The sequence below is a fragment of the Fulmarus glacialis genome, unplaced genomic scaffold (assembly GCF_000690835.1).
Source record: "Fulmarus glacialis isolate BGI_N327 unplaced genomic scaffold, ASM69083v1 scaffold22803, whole genome shotgun sequence".
In the NCBI taxonomy this organism is placed as follows: domain Eukaryota; kingdom Metazoa; phylum Chordata; class Aves; order Procellariiformes; family Procellariidae; genus Fulmarus; species Fulmarus glacialis.
The window spans coordinates 6,385-21,548 of NW_009205159.1; the positions used below are offsets into that span (position 1 = coordinate 6,385).

The 15,164-nt window shown below is 43.1% G+C and overlaps 2 protein-coding genes across 2 annotated transcripts in view; one reads left to right on the plus strand and one right to left on the minus strand.

The window, feature by feature from the left end:
- The window catches only part of LOC104074981 (chromosome unknown open reading frame, human C1orf177), a 6,413-nt gene extending 1,592 nt beyond the window's left edge, over positions 1-4,821 (plus strand). The window contains exons 5-10 of the mRNA XM_009575299.1: positions 34-198; positions 404-532; positions 1,287-1,319; positions 1,894-2,024; positions 3,129-3,227; positions 4,809-4,821. Coding sequence (XP_009573594.1) covers positions 34-198; positions 404-532; positions 1,287-1,319; positions 1,894-2,024; positions 3,129-3,227; positions 4,809-4,821 — 570 coding nt within the window. The remainder of the gene's footprint in view (positions 1-33; positions 199-403; positions 533-1,286; positions 1,320-1,893; positions 2,025-3,128; positions 3,228-4,808) is intronic.
- A 1,837-nt stretch (positions 4,822-6,658) lies between these two features.
- Positions 6,659-14,072, minus strand: DHCR24 (24-dehydrocholesterol reductase). The gene is made up of 8 exons (XM_009575297.1): positions 13,920-14,072; positions 13,377-13,482; positions 12,984-13,102; positions 12,630-12,893; positions 11,685-11,828; positions 10,522-10,719; positions 9,607-9,785; positions 6,659-7,311 (listed from the first exon to the last, which is right to left on the minus strand). The coding sequence occupies exons 1-8, from the start codon at positions 14,037-14,039 to the stop codon at positions 7,158-7,160; spliced, it is 1,284 nt and encodes a 427-aa protein (XP_009573592.1). The 5' UTR covers positions 14,040-14,072; the 3' UTR covers positions 6,659-7,157.
- Positions 14,073-15,164: the final 1,092 nt, after the last annotated feature.

Sequence of the window (15,164 nt, forward strand, 5' to 3'; positions counted from 1 at the left end):
TGAGCCCCTCACGCCGCTCCCTTGTCCCGGCAGAGGAGAGGCACCGAGCCGAGCACTGGCACTGTCAAGGGTTTCCTGGACGAGCTGATGCTGAAGGAGAACAAGAAGAAAGGCTGCTTCAGCACCCTGCTGAGGAACCCGGGCTGCCCCACAGAGAGGATCTTCTGGGCCACGCTCAGCCAGTGCCCGAAGGAGGTGGTCAGTGGGAGCACGGACATCGGCACCGGCCAGTGCCACCAGCATCCCTGGTGGTGCAGCGGGTGCCTGGGGTGGGGATGCATTAGGCCAGTGGGGGATGGATGGATGGATGGACAGATAGATGGATGGATGGAGGGATGTCTCTCCAAAGTTGTACAGCTCTTTTTACAAGCAACCTGAAGCATAACGGTTTCCTTCTGCCCAGCATGCAGTGGGGCCAGGCTCCTACAACCCAAAGTCTGTTGAGAGATCAACGTACTCCAGCCAACCCCCATTCTGGTCATCTGCCAAGAGATTCAACAGAAAGTCCTACCGCCTCTTTACTGGGAACGAGGTGAGTGAATGGACAAGGCAGTGAAAGAGGGATGCAGGAGTGGTCAGGCTCCGAGCTTCCTCCATGACCATCCCCAATCCATTACCAGCACCCCTGGGAGAAGACGAAACTCTTCTGAGCCAAAGTAAGGGTGGGCACTCCTCACCAGCTTCAGCCAGCTAAATGTCAGGTGTGTCCTCTGAACAGAGCAGCACCCCGGCAGAAGTCCCACATCAGGTGGCTGTCTGTGATAGAAGGGCAGACTGACCTCAGGAGGTGCTTTTCTCTCTTCCTTGATCATCAAGGAAACCTGGGTGACTTGGCCAGATACTCCTCCTTTAGAGAGGAGATGAGTCCCTCTGGGTGCTGTTGTTCTTGCCCAGAACATGTTGCTAAAGAATAAACGGTGAATAAAAGCCCACGGCCCAACGTCCTGCCAGGTCAAGAGGAAGGTGCCCCCTGCGTACAGCAGCATGCTGAGTACCCACCACTCAGCACGCGCTGCCCGTAGGCAGGTGAGCTTGGCTGGTGCTGAGCAGAGGGGTGGGAGCTCAGCAGCGACCACGTTGTCTCTGCCTGCATCCTCAGGCCTTTGCCCTTTTCAAGGAATGCTCAGACAACCCTTCCCATTAGTTTTGCTCTGCATCAGCTGCAAGCAAGCGGATGCACTTCATGGATGAGGGCAGCTGGGTTTGAGTCCTTTTAGGTGCCAGGAGCTCCTTGTATCCTCCCAGAAAGTCACATTCTGCTGCTTGAAAGCCAGTTTTTCCTCTAGCAGCATCAGCAGCACATTGCAGAGCCAGTGCAGGTAGGAGCCCTTCCTTCCTGGAGCTGTATTCATTTTGGCAGCTTCCCCACGGAGAACCAGAACAAAGCCTGAAGGGCTCAAAGCAGACAGGGAGAGCTTTAGTCTGAAATAGTCCACCTTGGCTATGGATGAGGAGCAGGCTTCCACGTGGCTTCTCTCCTTTACCCAGCTGAGTGGGAAACAGGCAACTTGAAAGAGGTCAAGGATGAAGACATCTTCGTAATTGCTGGGGAACTCGACAAATTACATTTCAGTGGGGAGGTTGTGACACGGCAGCCCTTCACTACAGCTAGCAGTAGGCGGCTGGTGAGTGTGCTCAAGCCCGCAGAGCTAATTGGCTTCTTTATGGACCGCTGTGATGGGAAGAACTGCTTGTGCAGGGGACTGGCCGGGCTAACACCGATTAGTGTGTCTTCTCCTCCCTCCCTGCAATATAGGCTGGGTTTGGTTAAGATACGCCACATACTGTATTTTTTGCACGCCTGGTCACGTGAAGGCATTACCTGGTTTTGCCCCACTCACATCCCCCATGCTGCCTCTGGATAGGGAAGCACGTGAGACCTTCTCCTTCCAGAACCCTGTAGGCGTTGGTCGCTACAACATCACCAAATATGAAAAATACCCTCAGAAGACGAGATACCAGTCCCTGTACCAGTGTGACGCGCAGCGGTACCTCAGCAACTTGAAGCGGGATGCCTACTTGCTGTAAGTCTGACAGACAAGGGGGCTGTAAGTGGTTTCACACTGGCTTACAGGAAAATCATCTTGAGCAGCTCTGGGGAGACTGAGTGCACGTTACTGACACTACAACTGATGTGAGATGGGACGATCGTGTAGTTAAAGCACTAGATCAGGACTGAGAAACACTCGCCAGCCCCACCGCAGGTTCCCTCTGTGGACAGGGAGGTTGGTATCGCTGCACCTCTCCCCTCCCGGGAAAGCGAGGAGACCTTCATGCTTCCCCACCGCATAGGGGTAATGGGAGGGTTAAAGACCTACTGGCTCTCAAGGCACTTCACAGATGCCAAGGTGGCTGTTGTATCTTGTGAAATGCAGTTTGCCTGCAGCGGAGGTGTAGGCAAATAGTTTCCATCGAGTTAGAGGAGGCAGCCTGGGAAGGAACTGGGAGGTGGATGGATAATCAGGCTGTCTGGACTCATTCCCAGCGCCGGCACTGGACTGCTCAACAGCCCCGAACAAAAATCACCTTCTCAGGCTGTGCCTTGGTGTACCCATCTGAGGAAAGAAGATAACAAGGCTCACTTCCACCACAAAGGGCTTTGAAATCGCTAGCGTGAAAACCCTGTGAAGCAGTTAGGAACTATACTAATGAGAGACCTCAGGATAGCCCTCCGCTCTCACCTTTGCTTGTGGCCAAGATTAGCAAACTGCTGCGGTGGCACTACGGGCTGACAGCTCTGCAAAGGTTTTTCTTGATCTCCAGAGAGTAGTTAGAAATTGGTCTTGGCTGAATATAACTCGGCAGCTTTCAGCGGGGCAGCCAGAAGTTAGCTATCCTATGATGGAGAAAGGACAATGAAATCTAGCTTTCAATATTGCCCAGCTTTGTTAATTTTGCACTTCCAGTAGGAATAAAAAAGAAATCTGAACAGTGAGCAGGACTTGGAATTCAAATGCATCTCTCTGATCAAATAGCACTAGCTCCAAAATCACTTTTCAAGTTACAGCTGTGCTTTCTAGGGAATAGCCAGGCTTTTAAGAGCTCTGTTCACCTCCATGCTCATTAAGACTAATGAGATTAATCCAGCCAGTAATTTGATCCCACTCAATCGCATCCTCTTTCCACAGCGAGCGGCTCAAGCCTGTTGCTAAAAACAACTGGAGTGATTTGATTTCTGCTCCATGTTGTCCAGATACCTCTGAAGAAATCACTGCTGTTTTCCAATCGTAAGATGGTGCTGGGAAGCCCAAATCCATGAGTAAATGGCAGACGTGCCAGCGGATGAGACTCGGTAGATGAAAATACAGCATGCTGGCATGCAAGTCAAGAGATAGGAAACAACTCAAGTCTTTTTCTGTGGTAATAAAACACTCTTAGCCAATCAGCAGTCTAACTTTTCTGTTGAGTAATTAATTATTTCCACCTTGGACTTTATAAAAGCGACACATATGAGAAGAGGATGCCAGGTACTGCATGTCCTCCGAAGGAAGGTCTGCTGGCACGCGCAGCTTACTCAATATTAAACATTTCCTTTCAAATGGTGCTACTGGAAGAAGTTGCACATACCTGTTACGGGCATGGTGGTGTTACCACTGCCGAATGCCCCCAGCTCCACCAGTACAACTCAACGGCAAGCCGGGTCTGAGAAAGCAGTACTGTGGCAAAGTCGTTAGTCAGGCCTTCGGCACCTGCCTACGTACCTGTCCCCTGGTCCTGCCGTCTTCCAAGTAGCTGTGTGTGACGATCTTCGTCACGAGCTGCAACATACAGCTTCACTTGAATTGACAATGCAAATGTTTATAAGCAGCTGGAGGGAATTGGGGGGAATTTAGTGTCATCGTTCCAAATTTTGTAGGATATTAAAACCTAGAGGCAACGGAGAAAGTGAAACGGAGAGCTGTGTGGGTGGTAACAAAGGACGGCCATAAAAGTGTACTGGGAGTACACTGGTTCACTTAGAGTTAACCTTCATGAAATCTTGTACTAGTGTTTAGACCAGACTGGAATAATTAAATCTAGGTGTAATTATGTGTTAGTTGTGGCTGATTAAGTATGCTAATTAATCTGCAATTATCCTTTGGTGGGGGAGATAATTGAACACAGGTAAAACTACAGTGATTTAAGGAAATACTGATTATTGTTCTAGAGAGGCAAGCAGAGGAGGAAGGAGGTCTCTGAAGGGAAACGCCTGAGCAGTGACGTGGGTGAGTGCAGGCTACAGAAATACTGCTGGGGCAACAAGGGAGGATTGTGAAATGCAGCCTGAGTCAGGGCCAACAAAGAATGTGATTAAAGGAACTCGGGCCTTTGGCACCTGAACTGTGGCTTCAGTGGGGTTGAGGCATTTGGCAGCCTGGATTTCAGGAGAAAACCCAGGAGCTTCTCTCTGGGAAAAGAGCATTGGAAGAGGATGCACCAGCTGTGGCCAAGGGAGGGGCAGGAATACCTCTGACTAAGCCTACATTGCTGCTGTGAAGGCATCTTTCAAGGAAACAGAAGATGTGGATGTGAAACTCCTCAGGCTGAAGAGGGCACTGAATCTTCATCCTCACTTCTGTGGCTGATCATTCAAATCAGGGATTAGGTTTATTAGCGTGAAGTGAGAAGAATGAAGTAGCTATCCATGTCAATGGCTGTAGCACCTAAATCCAAAATAGGGTTTTGTCCTCCTTGGACAAAACGTCACAGGGAAAGAATGAGGTGAGGGGGGAAAAACAATCAGGATAATTGACATGATGAGGCTATGTGGAGTTAGTGGGCGTAACTGAAAGGTTAAGGCTCAGCTATAACATGTTTGTTCTGTACAGGTGCCAGAGATAAGGGTAGACTTACAGACTTCAAAGACATTCCTTCAAAGCTGTTTGCAGCACTAGGCTCCTCATCTCCCAACCACCACGCAATGCCTCTGGTCTCTTACCCAGACAGCAGCTCTTCTCATAATCGCTGACCGTTTGTAACAATACAATAAGCACCAGAAATGATGAACGCAGCTGTTGAGAAGTGAAGCAATCGTTCATTAGAAGACACCACTTTGAACAGTACGCTGGCTAGATCTTTATTTTAAACAGCCCGTACAACCAAAAATTAAGAGCAGCAGTAATTATGCATGTGCATGTGTGTGACTGATACAGTTACAGTACCCAATCACATCATACAAAGTTTGCCAATAAATTAAGGAGCGAAAAAACAAGAGTGCATACTTAAAGATCACCAGTATGTAAGTGAGAGAAACACAACCAAAGTAAAAGTATTTGCATATCCTCTAGCTGTTTTAACATCGCCCTTTAAAAGCTAACCAAACTCATTCTTGCTCTGTGCAGATTCTCTTGCAAGCACTGGGCTCAATTGTAGCTTTGCCCCAGGGACAAGGAAACTGCTCTTGTGCCGCTTCCCTCACAGGGGCAGGAGGGCAGGTTACACCCCGAGAATCAGTGTTTGCCTTCCTGTGTACCCCAAAGCCTGGAACGGTGTAGCAGACACTCCTGGATCACTGACACAGCTCCTGCCCAGCCCCGTGGCTTGGGCAGCACTGCTGCATCTCCCCTTGGCCAGCTGCGCCTGCTACCAGTCCCCTGCATGGGATTTTAAGGGGTGCCTTATTTGCACACAATTTGCCCAGCATGCATCACCGAGTAATAGGCCAAACTTCTTCTTGTTACTGCTTTATCATTGGTTTCATCTGGACCATAAACATCCATCTATCAATAAATAAAATCATTGGTTTAGCACTGATATAAAAATTACAACGCCTCCCTCTGGTAACTGTTTAAAAAGTTCTTCATGATGCAACCTCAAGAAAACTACTTTCTTTTCCCTCAAGCTCAGCAAGGTTTCAAGTAACAATTTAAAGTACCGCTTGGACAAGAGATGGGCTTGGTTTGGAACTGTGTTTCTCGCTACAGGGTCAAAACATTTCCACACTTCTACACTTGACCGTATGAAGTGCGTGACTGTGCCGTTTTCACCAGTGAGCAGCAGAAGGGGGAACTGAACAGTACTTGCTGTTGATTTCCACTCCAGGTGACTGAAACAGTCCTTTTACAAAGCCTATCAATCTAATCCAGCTAAAACGAAAAGCAGAAATGTCACTCGAGTCAGAACCAAAGCCTGTGTGTATCAAGATTCACAACAAGAGTTCTTCTTATCCACAGCCACTTGCTCTAACAAGCTTCGTATAAACAAAGTCTTGACTTCCTTTTCCTACTGGCCAGGACAGAACAGTCTGAAATAACCCATGTCTTCCTCCAACTGAGTATTTATAAGGCACCAAAATTAAGCAACAACCAAACCCCGCCCCCCCAAACCCCCAAAAACAAAACAAAAAAAATCCAAATAAACTGACCCACAACGAGTAAAAACGGAAATTAAAACTTGGCTATATGAAACAGCAGCAATTTTTTCAGTAGTCTGCGAAGCCAGAACATTGGTATTTTGGGGCAAAAAACCAATGCACTGTTAGTCAATTACAAAGTACCTAAAACCTACACCCACTTACACTTTATATTCAAAATCAGTACAAATCTGATAGGCACAAGTAAAAAGCATTTTCTTCACACCTCAATGCTCAGTTTTGAAACTGAAGCCACTGTTAGGGAGTTTAACTGCTCGAGATTATAGTTCGGTATAACCCAAGCGGTATAGTACCACACAACATCATGCAGCGCTGCACAGCCGGAAGATGACAGTACCATCGCTAAGCTGTTCTACAGGTTACTGACTGGAGGCAAATGTTTTTAACATCATGATTAATTTTACAACACGTTCAGCTTTGGCACCTATTTCTGAGCCCTCCTTACCATTTTCAAAAGTAATGTTAAATATAGCTATAGTATACAGCTGGTGTAACCCCAGTATCTTCTTCCTTTCCAATTATTTTTCTTATGCTAGGAAATAGGTGAATTCACCTACGTCACTACATTAGATACAAAGGCTAGCACTTAAGATCTCTTAAAAACAATCACTTTGAGTTTGGAAAATTGGTTTTAAAACATACGAAGAAATACTAAACATAAATTTATAAAGCAGGAATTCGTATCTTTAAACATCAACAAGAATGAGCTTATTTGGAGAGCAATAAAGCTTTTTTTTAAAAGGATATACTGACTAGCTACAGGTAAATTCATCTTTCCCTGATTGCTTGATTAGATCATCCAGGCTCAGTGCCTCGCAGCTTTGCAGATTTTGTCATACACTTCCGGAAAGGCATCCTTGCAATTCATTTGCTCCCTCAGCTTGTGGTATAACGAACCATCAAACATGTCCCAGAACTCCTCACGGGTCATATAGCAATCTGCATACAGCATCTGGAAACTGGAGAGGGAAAAAAAACACCAAAAGAGACAGAAATTCAGTATTAATTGTGCCTCAAGATTTGAAATAGAATACTAAAAAAAAATTCAGGGCAAGCTATGAATAGCAAATATTCAACAAAAAAACCCATCAAAAATGCTTTTTAAAAACAAGCAAATATAATTGCTCACATGGACTACACTGGGACACTCAGCCAATTATATTTTGTGGATTTAACATCACCATGATCTCTTTTCCAAGAGGAAATAACATGTAATGGTGAAAACAGCAGAATATTGCTACAGTCATTTTGGTGAAGGGGAAGATGGGAAAAGAAAGCAATTAAAATAACTGTTGCTTTTAAAATATGGTTCAGAACACTTCTTTAGCCATCAACGTATTGATACTTTCATTAGTTTTGCTACTACAAAGAGAAAAGGAGAAGGACTAAAAAATGCATATAAAACAGCGGTTCATGTTTGGACATCCTAAACACGTGCAGCCAAATCTTCTGACGACTTGTATAATAACAACTTGTGTCCACAGAAACACAAGTCTAGAGAGATCTTCGAAAGTTCCCCCAAATCAAGAGCCTGGCCCCTTGCACCAAAAAACCACATGTAACCTAAATTCTCCCTGACAAATACTTTTCTAACTGCTTTGGAAAGCCTGCTTTCCTTTGTCTTCCATTCAAAACCCTTTAATTCCAGCTTAAAAAAAAGGACGTATTTTTTCTGCATGCTTTCTTATGATCCATGGAGGTACAATCATGGCATCTCGTATTAGCCTGCATTATAAAACGCATTCAAGGCAGATGTAACAATACATTCTTTGACTTTTTACGGTCTCTTTGAACTGGACATTGAGAATGCAACCAGGAAGGCAAAAGCCTGCCAAATCAGACCAGGCCGAGAAGATAAATTTATAGTGTAAAAGAAGTGTAACAAAGGTCCATTTACAAAAATAAACAAAATCCTTATTTAGCTGTGGACTCTTCCTTACTTTCATACTCTGCTCTCTAAAATGCAGCCAGCATCAGAGTACAGCAGCAAAACACAAACTGTTACATAAAAGCTCTATTGTTGTGTGTGATTACAAAACTCTAAGATTAAGCATTTATCCATTTTTCATTTCCCAATGACAGGTAGAGAAGAAACAAAACTTTGTTTGTAAAGAGCTTTAGATTAAAAGATTAATTTCAAGGTAATTAAAAAAAGCTTAAAATTAACTTTTGGTTGCTTTGTTCTCTGGCAGATCACTTATTGCAGCTAAGTCATTTTACACTCTCCAAATCATCTCGAAGCAGACTCGTCATTGTTACTCAGCCACATGGGACACAATCACTGTTAGACTGAGAAGTAGGTCAAAATAGAAATGTGGATAAATTATACTGATGGTGTAAAAATACCATGTAGTTGTTTTTTTGTTCCCGAGAAACAAGCCTGTAACTGCTTCTCCACTGACACTACTACAGCAAATTAGGCTGGCACGAGTCTGTGACAGATGGTGGGCACATATCTCACGCCTACTGCGGTCCTATGTAACAAGAATCGGGGCAGGGAAATGGAAGCTATGGAAGTACGAGTTGTCAGGGAGGAAAGACTCCCACCACCGCACAGGGACTGCAGGGAAGAGTCAAGGCTGGCCTCCCCATGCAAGGACACACCAGCGCAAGGACGGGGCACAGCTGCTGCATGACACTGCAAGGACTGCAGGGAGAACAGTCCCAAGGGCAGGCAGGGAAGCTCTCCAGACTTTAACACCCTGTGGGATTCCTGCAGTGACTGTGGCCAACACAACTTGCTCTGCCCCTGCCCTGAACCCGCCTGAAACAAGTCAGCCTCAGTACGCAAGCTCAGCGGCTGCTTTCCTGAGGGCTGGGGTAGCCAGCCTTGCTGAGAGCGGTGACCGACCCACGCTAACACCGTTTTGGATAGCAACTGGTTTATGCGCAGTCAGTACAGACTTGCCGAGGTCTTTCTGCACCTGGGTGCACGGATGTATTTTGTTGCAGCAGAGACTCTACTCCCAGAGCAGCCCGGAGCTGAAAGGATGCACAGGTGACCTGAAGCTACGCAGCTCCCAAATATACTGGAAGAACTTCAGTTTGTTTGTTTGGTTTTGCAATCAAATAATGAAAGTGAAATCATATTTAAAAATTGTAACATCAAAATCAGCAATTAAAATTAGTTTTCAATTATTGTGGTTCTTAAATTATTTCAATATTAAAGCGCTGTGGGATTAAATAACTGTGACTAACCCACATGGGTGTAAATTATATGGCATTACTGCTATTCTAAGGAGTGGGATCCTTACCCATGCACACTTCTGACAAACTTTTCCATTTGCCTCATTGAAGCCCTGGCTTCAAATTGTTTCCTTTTGGGCTCTCCATAAGCTCCTATATCCACGTAGAGTTCTGCTTCATCCCCTTTTGGGTGGACCATACCAGGATTATTGGGCAATATGAAAGGACATAACCAAAGAGGGTACACCTGCAGAAGTAAGAAAACACTTTGTCACTTATTTTTAACAAAACAATCCTTTATGCTATCTCTCAATAAAGGTGACAAAATGAAGAGTTAAGAGGACTTCTTCCCAATACACAGCTCTCCCTTTCCAACCGTCTTGCTGTGTTTCTTAGTTGCAATTTCTAATGACCGTAACACAAATAGATTGAGATGCTCAGAATATGTGCTGTGTCCTCCTAGAATTACATCTCCTCCCCCTTATATATTTGAAATGAAAAAAAAAAAAACAAACCCAACATCCCTGGTCCCAAAGCAACAACTGAATACGCATTCTGAGTAAAAAGAGAACAAAGAGTTTTCTTTTCCAGGTCAGTCCAAAATTGTACTTCTTATACTAACTAAAATAAATTCAGAAATAAAAGCAAGAAAGGGAAATTAATTCCCACAGTTGAGGTTTAGTGAGACTGCCAGTCATTTTAGGTGAAAGAAAAATCAGTCCAAGTTTTACTAAGGGACAAAATCTTGTAGAAGTGTTGGCCTTCTACTAAAGTTTGAATCTCACTTTTTCTTACTCTTTTTTTCAGAAAGTCGGGTTCATTTTTTCTGCAGCCTTGCATCATAGACTCGCAAAGCACAGTACTCCCCAGGATACAATAACGACCTTTTACACAAGCAGACTATGATGTCTTAAGATCAACAGTCACAGTTCTTATTACACACAGTCCAAGATTTGCTGCATTTTAAAAACATGTGTTCTTACATTAAGGTCAACGTGGAAGGTTTGGATAGATTTTTCAAGGCTCTTCATTGGCACCAACATGTCCTGTACAACATGGTGTTGCTCGTACAGCTTTCGAATAGCTTCTCCTTGGGTGAGTTTTAATAGCGAGATTTTTGGAGGAACCATCCAGCCAAACAGGTAACGGAAAACAGGGTTATTGCCAAAAGGAATGATATCCTTTAAAGAGGAAAGAAAAAAAGTTTGACTTAAGAATGTGTAAGTGAACCAAAAGACTATACTTCAGAGTCCTCAGAGGAGTATTAAGCTGGATTTTCAATAAATGTAACTGCTGATACTTTTCCTAAACTACTATAATACAAATATGAGCAAATAAGAGAGGCCTGGCCTGAACTTAACTACACAGCCCTGCCCTAAACCTCCCCTACTTACGACAATTGATTTTCAGTCATATGAATCACAACATACTCAGCCCCAAATACTTTCAGAGAATGAAGTTCAGAGAACAGTAGGCTATTACCTTAAAACAGCTAAGGCAGGCGTGCATAAGAAGCTAAACTTACAGAACTCTTGCAAGAATAAACACATAGAAGATCAGTTCTTAAAAGAATTTTAATGCTGTAAAATTTTAAGCACTTCCTGCACAGCCAACTCCTGTTTAACTTCTCTGGGAGCTGAAAGGATCCGGTATCTCACTCCAGAGATTCAAAATGTAGCAATGGGAACCTTTCATAATGCCAAATAAAGTTTTGCATAAATGCACATGACAACAAATACATTTATGAAATCCAAATTAATGACCTTACTGCATAATTACTATTCTGAGTTTAGGCAGGGAAAGTTTTCAGCCATAATTTCACATTCGTGTTTTTTCCACCATCTGTCTTTGAAAATCACTTTGTAGGTATAAAAGCTTAATGCTGAAATACGTACTTAACGTCTGAATTCAGAAAAGCACTAAAAGGGAAATTAGGAGGTTATGGTATAACGCCTTATATCTAAAGAAATGCCTTTGGATTTGTTTTGCCCAAATGCAGGACTTTTAAATGTGCCATAAACTTCAGGTTTTTTCTGCCATGAAAGACAGAAGTGTTGCCAAGGGGAAGAAGGTACATTGTACCTACACTGGGAAAGTGCAGAGTACCTTCCTGCAGATGTTATTTTAATTTTGGAACTGGTCTTACTTGGAGCTCCCAGAAGATACTGCGTGTATGTCTATGGTAATAATGTCTTGAGGGAATGTATTCTATTCCAGTCCTGTCAGCTTTCAAATACTTCTCCACATGCTTAAAGAACCACGGCTTGTAGTAGTTGCCAATTCTGTTTATCTACAAGAAAACATGCATTCATTAGCAAACACCAACACAGGTAACAGTTACACCTTACTAGACAACATTAAGTATGTCCCCAAGTACCTTTACTGTGAAGAATCAATGTTACACTCTCTGTGAAGTTTGAATGAGACTGTCACCAGAGATCTAGGGAGCCTTCATTTCTCCACATGCATGGCTCCTTCTTACCTTTCTGGCCATTAAGGTTTAATTTAAACAAGGCTTGCTAAGGCTTGCAGGTTACAAGCTAATTAAGGGACCATGAATGTGACAGAACAGGATTCCTAAAATACTGATCTCTCAACCCATCGTTAATCAAAAGTCTCATTATGGCACAGGAGAAACATCCAGGTTGAGGGATGCAGTGAACAGTTAGCATGTCCCTCCTGTAAATGTCCCTGATGTGTTTTACCAATATTAAGTGTATTAAAAGCTTGCTGGGAAAAGAGTTACTCTGAATAACTGCAGTTTAAAACAGCATTTTTCTGTATATGAGAAAAGATACTTCTCTCCCTCCTTAGGTACTGCAATGAAAAGGCTGTAGACTAAATTATTTGCTAGAATAATGAAATTAGTGGGTCATTTCTTATCAATTGAACAGATTTAGAGTACAGAGACTGTTATAGTAACATGAGCTGTAATTTAAAATACTCTGACGGATAGATATAGTTTTTAATCCCATGTTAAGAGATTGTTCCAATCTTATAATGATTCTGGTTTTATACTGGCATATTGTACAGCTTCAGTTAAATTTTGGGGCTATTTTTTTTTCTTTGTTAGTAACTTCCCTTTACTTACTTTGCTTTGCTCAGCTTCATCAGTCAAGACTCCTGTCATGATGACTGCTTCTTCCAAAGAATAAACAAGTCCTTCCACAAAACTATTCTCCTTTTTCTTAGATTCTTCAGTAAACTTTTCACAAATCTTCTGCAGTCCTCTCACGGGCTCATAATGTATTTTGACATATTTCTTGGCAGGAATCATTTTTATTTCTGCTGCAACCAGGAAACCCAGAGTACCACAAGACCAAGGCACTGCATAAAATAGGTCTGAATTTTCAGTCTGCAAAAAGTATGTCATACTAAATCATATATCCATACCGATAACTGTCAACGACATTGTAAATGATAGCAAAATAACATTTTGTCTTACTGGTGAACATCTCACAAGGCTTCCATCAGCAAGAACAAGTTCATAGGCCACACAGGTATGTTGAAAAAGTCCATATATATGGGATGAAGACTCAATGCCAGTTCCCATGATCAGGCCACCTTATCAAGAGAGCACATAACAAATCAAATGAAACACACTCCAAAATGAAGGTGGTTTACGAGAACAAAACCCCACTTTTAAGCTCTGGGCATGACTTTTAAGACTATTTTAAAAAAAAAAAAAAAAAGAAAGCGCTTACAAGATAAATACCACAACAGAACGTAAGGTTCAACAGAGTATTTCCGGAACCTTTAGAATAATGCAACGTGTTACTGCATAAAAAGCTAAGGAAAATGCAGCAAATGAGTCTCTTGTCACCACAACGATCCTTACCTACTGTAAGATCATCAAGCTCTGGTACCACAGGAATAGTCCAGCCCATGGGATTCAGGTGGGCAGTCAACTGGCCCATGGTCACCAGAGGTTCCACACGAACAACCTAAAAAGCAAAAAAACCCAATTCCCCCCACCAAACATAAATTAAGTGTTCAGCATTAACGATGACAAAATAGGGCTAACTGGATTGTACTTCCATCTGTTATCAGAATTCAGAGACTGACTTTCCTAAGAGCACTACTAAAAATAGTTGAAACTGTTTAGTGATTCCTCCTCTGCCTCAACATCTTGTTGCTCAGTCCCCAAAACCATAAATCAATCTGGTCTTTTAGACTTCAGCACATAAAAGCTAAGCAATTCCATATGCTGTTTTTTTGGATAGAATGATCCAAGCACACACTGTAAAACCTGAAATTTGGTGGGTCTACTGCTGCAAAAATCCTTTGTTCTTTATGGAACCTAATCTCCTCTTCAGCTACAAATAGAGTAAAAAAAGCCGTAAACTTCATTACTATGAAAGCTTTGTGATGAATCTGTTACCTGTCTTTCACTGTCCACTTCCAGAACATCCATTAAGTTGATCATGATGTTCTTATGAATCTTCTTATACTTTCCAACACGAAGTGATACAGTCAACCAGCCAGGCCGGCCAGTGCACATGTATCTTTTGCTGCCTTCATTTTTCCATTCCCGAACCTGCAAGAGGTAACAACTGAACTGACGCTGTAAGGTATACACATGTCATCAATAATGTATACCAGAAACATTTTTCCGTCGCTGTGAAAAAGCATTCAGAAATATTGCTACTCCTCTACATGCATGTTACCTGCAAGTTACAAAGCCTGGATGTCTCTATGTTGAGAGCTTTGGAAGTCTCTCTACGGACCTCTGAACTTCTAAATAAAATACCACCAGAGGGGTCTAGTTATGTAAAGGAAGCATTTCTAACACCCTGTAGCTTTTGGGTTTTTTTTGGAGATGGAATTCAGAAAACTAGAAAGAAAGTTTTAAAAATCCACAGGAAAACCTATACTTGAAGGGAGGTATTATCACTGTCAGTTCCGTGAAGGTTAATGAAACAATGCCTCCTCCCAAACACACCAAAAAATGGTCTGAGCCTGAAAATGAACGGGCAAAGAGAGAAAAGTTGAGAAGGAAAATGTGTAAGCCATACACACGATCCCTGAATTCTGCAAAGCCACAGTGGTTAACATTTGGAGAACAAACATCAATTGCAGCACTTTCTTCAAAGCTCAACTGCTACTACAGCTGATGATAAAAAACCCAACCCCAAACCCCCAAAGAATAACTCTCTGCACATTAATATCCACCTGTAACTGCAATGAACATGAAAGTCAAGGAAGAAAACAGAAGTAGACGAGACAGAATTACCATAAATACTAGAGAGCACAGAAACATTAAAGACATCTGCATTTCTGGGTGGAAGAAAAGTTTCGGCTCCCCTTCAATCACCTCTTGGAACTAACAATGCCGAGAAGCGGGACGTAAGTGGTATTAAAACACAGTATTAGGCCAACCATTCTAAGACTAACATTTTCATGTTACACACGCGCACACAGGTACGTGCCTAAACCGTGTGCGTGTACAGAGGGAGTCACAGCACATCTCGAAGGATGTCACAGTGACAGCAGCCGGACAGCCGCAACTTCGCGAGGAGTTTCAGAGGGGGAAAAAAAAAAACAACACAGGGGCAGAAACACCCGCTGGCTTTTAGTCGTTTGCTTTTTCCTGCTCCGGCTGCCGCACCCGGATTCGAGGCTGGAT

Coding starts and splice junctions, on each gene's coding strand:
- DHCR24 (XM_009575297.1), bottom strand. CDS start 14,039: ATGTGCACTGGCCGGCCTGGCTGGTTGACTGTATCACTTCGTGTTGGA. Junction 11,829..12,629: donor ATGAAGCTGAGCAAAGCAAA/GTAAGTAAAGGG, acceptor GTTTTCTTGTAG/ATAAACAGAATTGGCAACTA. Junction 7,312..9,606: donor TTTGTCAGAAGTGTGCATGG/GTAAGGATCCCA, acceptor TTCCCTCTCCAG/TTTCCAGATGCTGTATGCAG.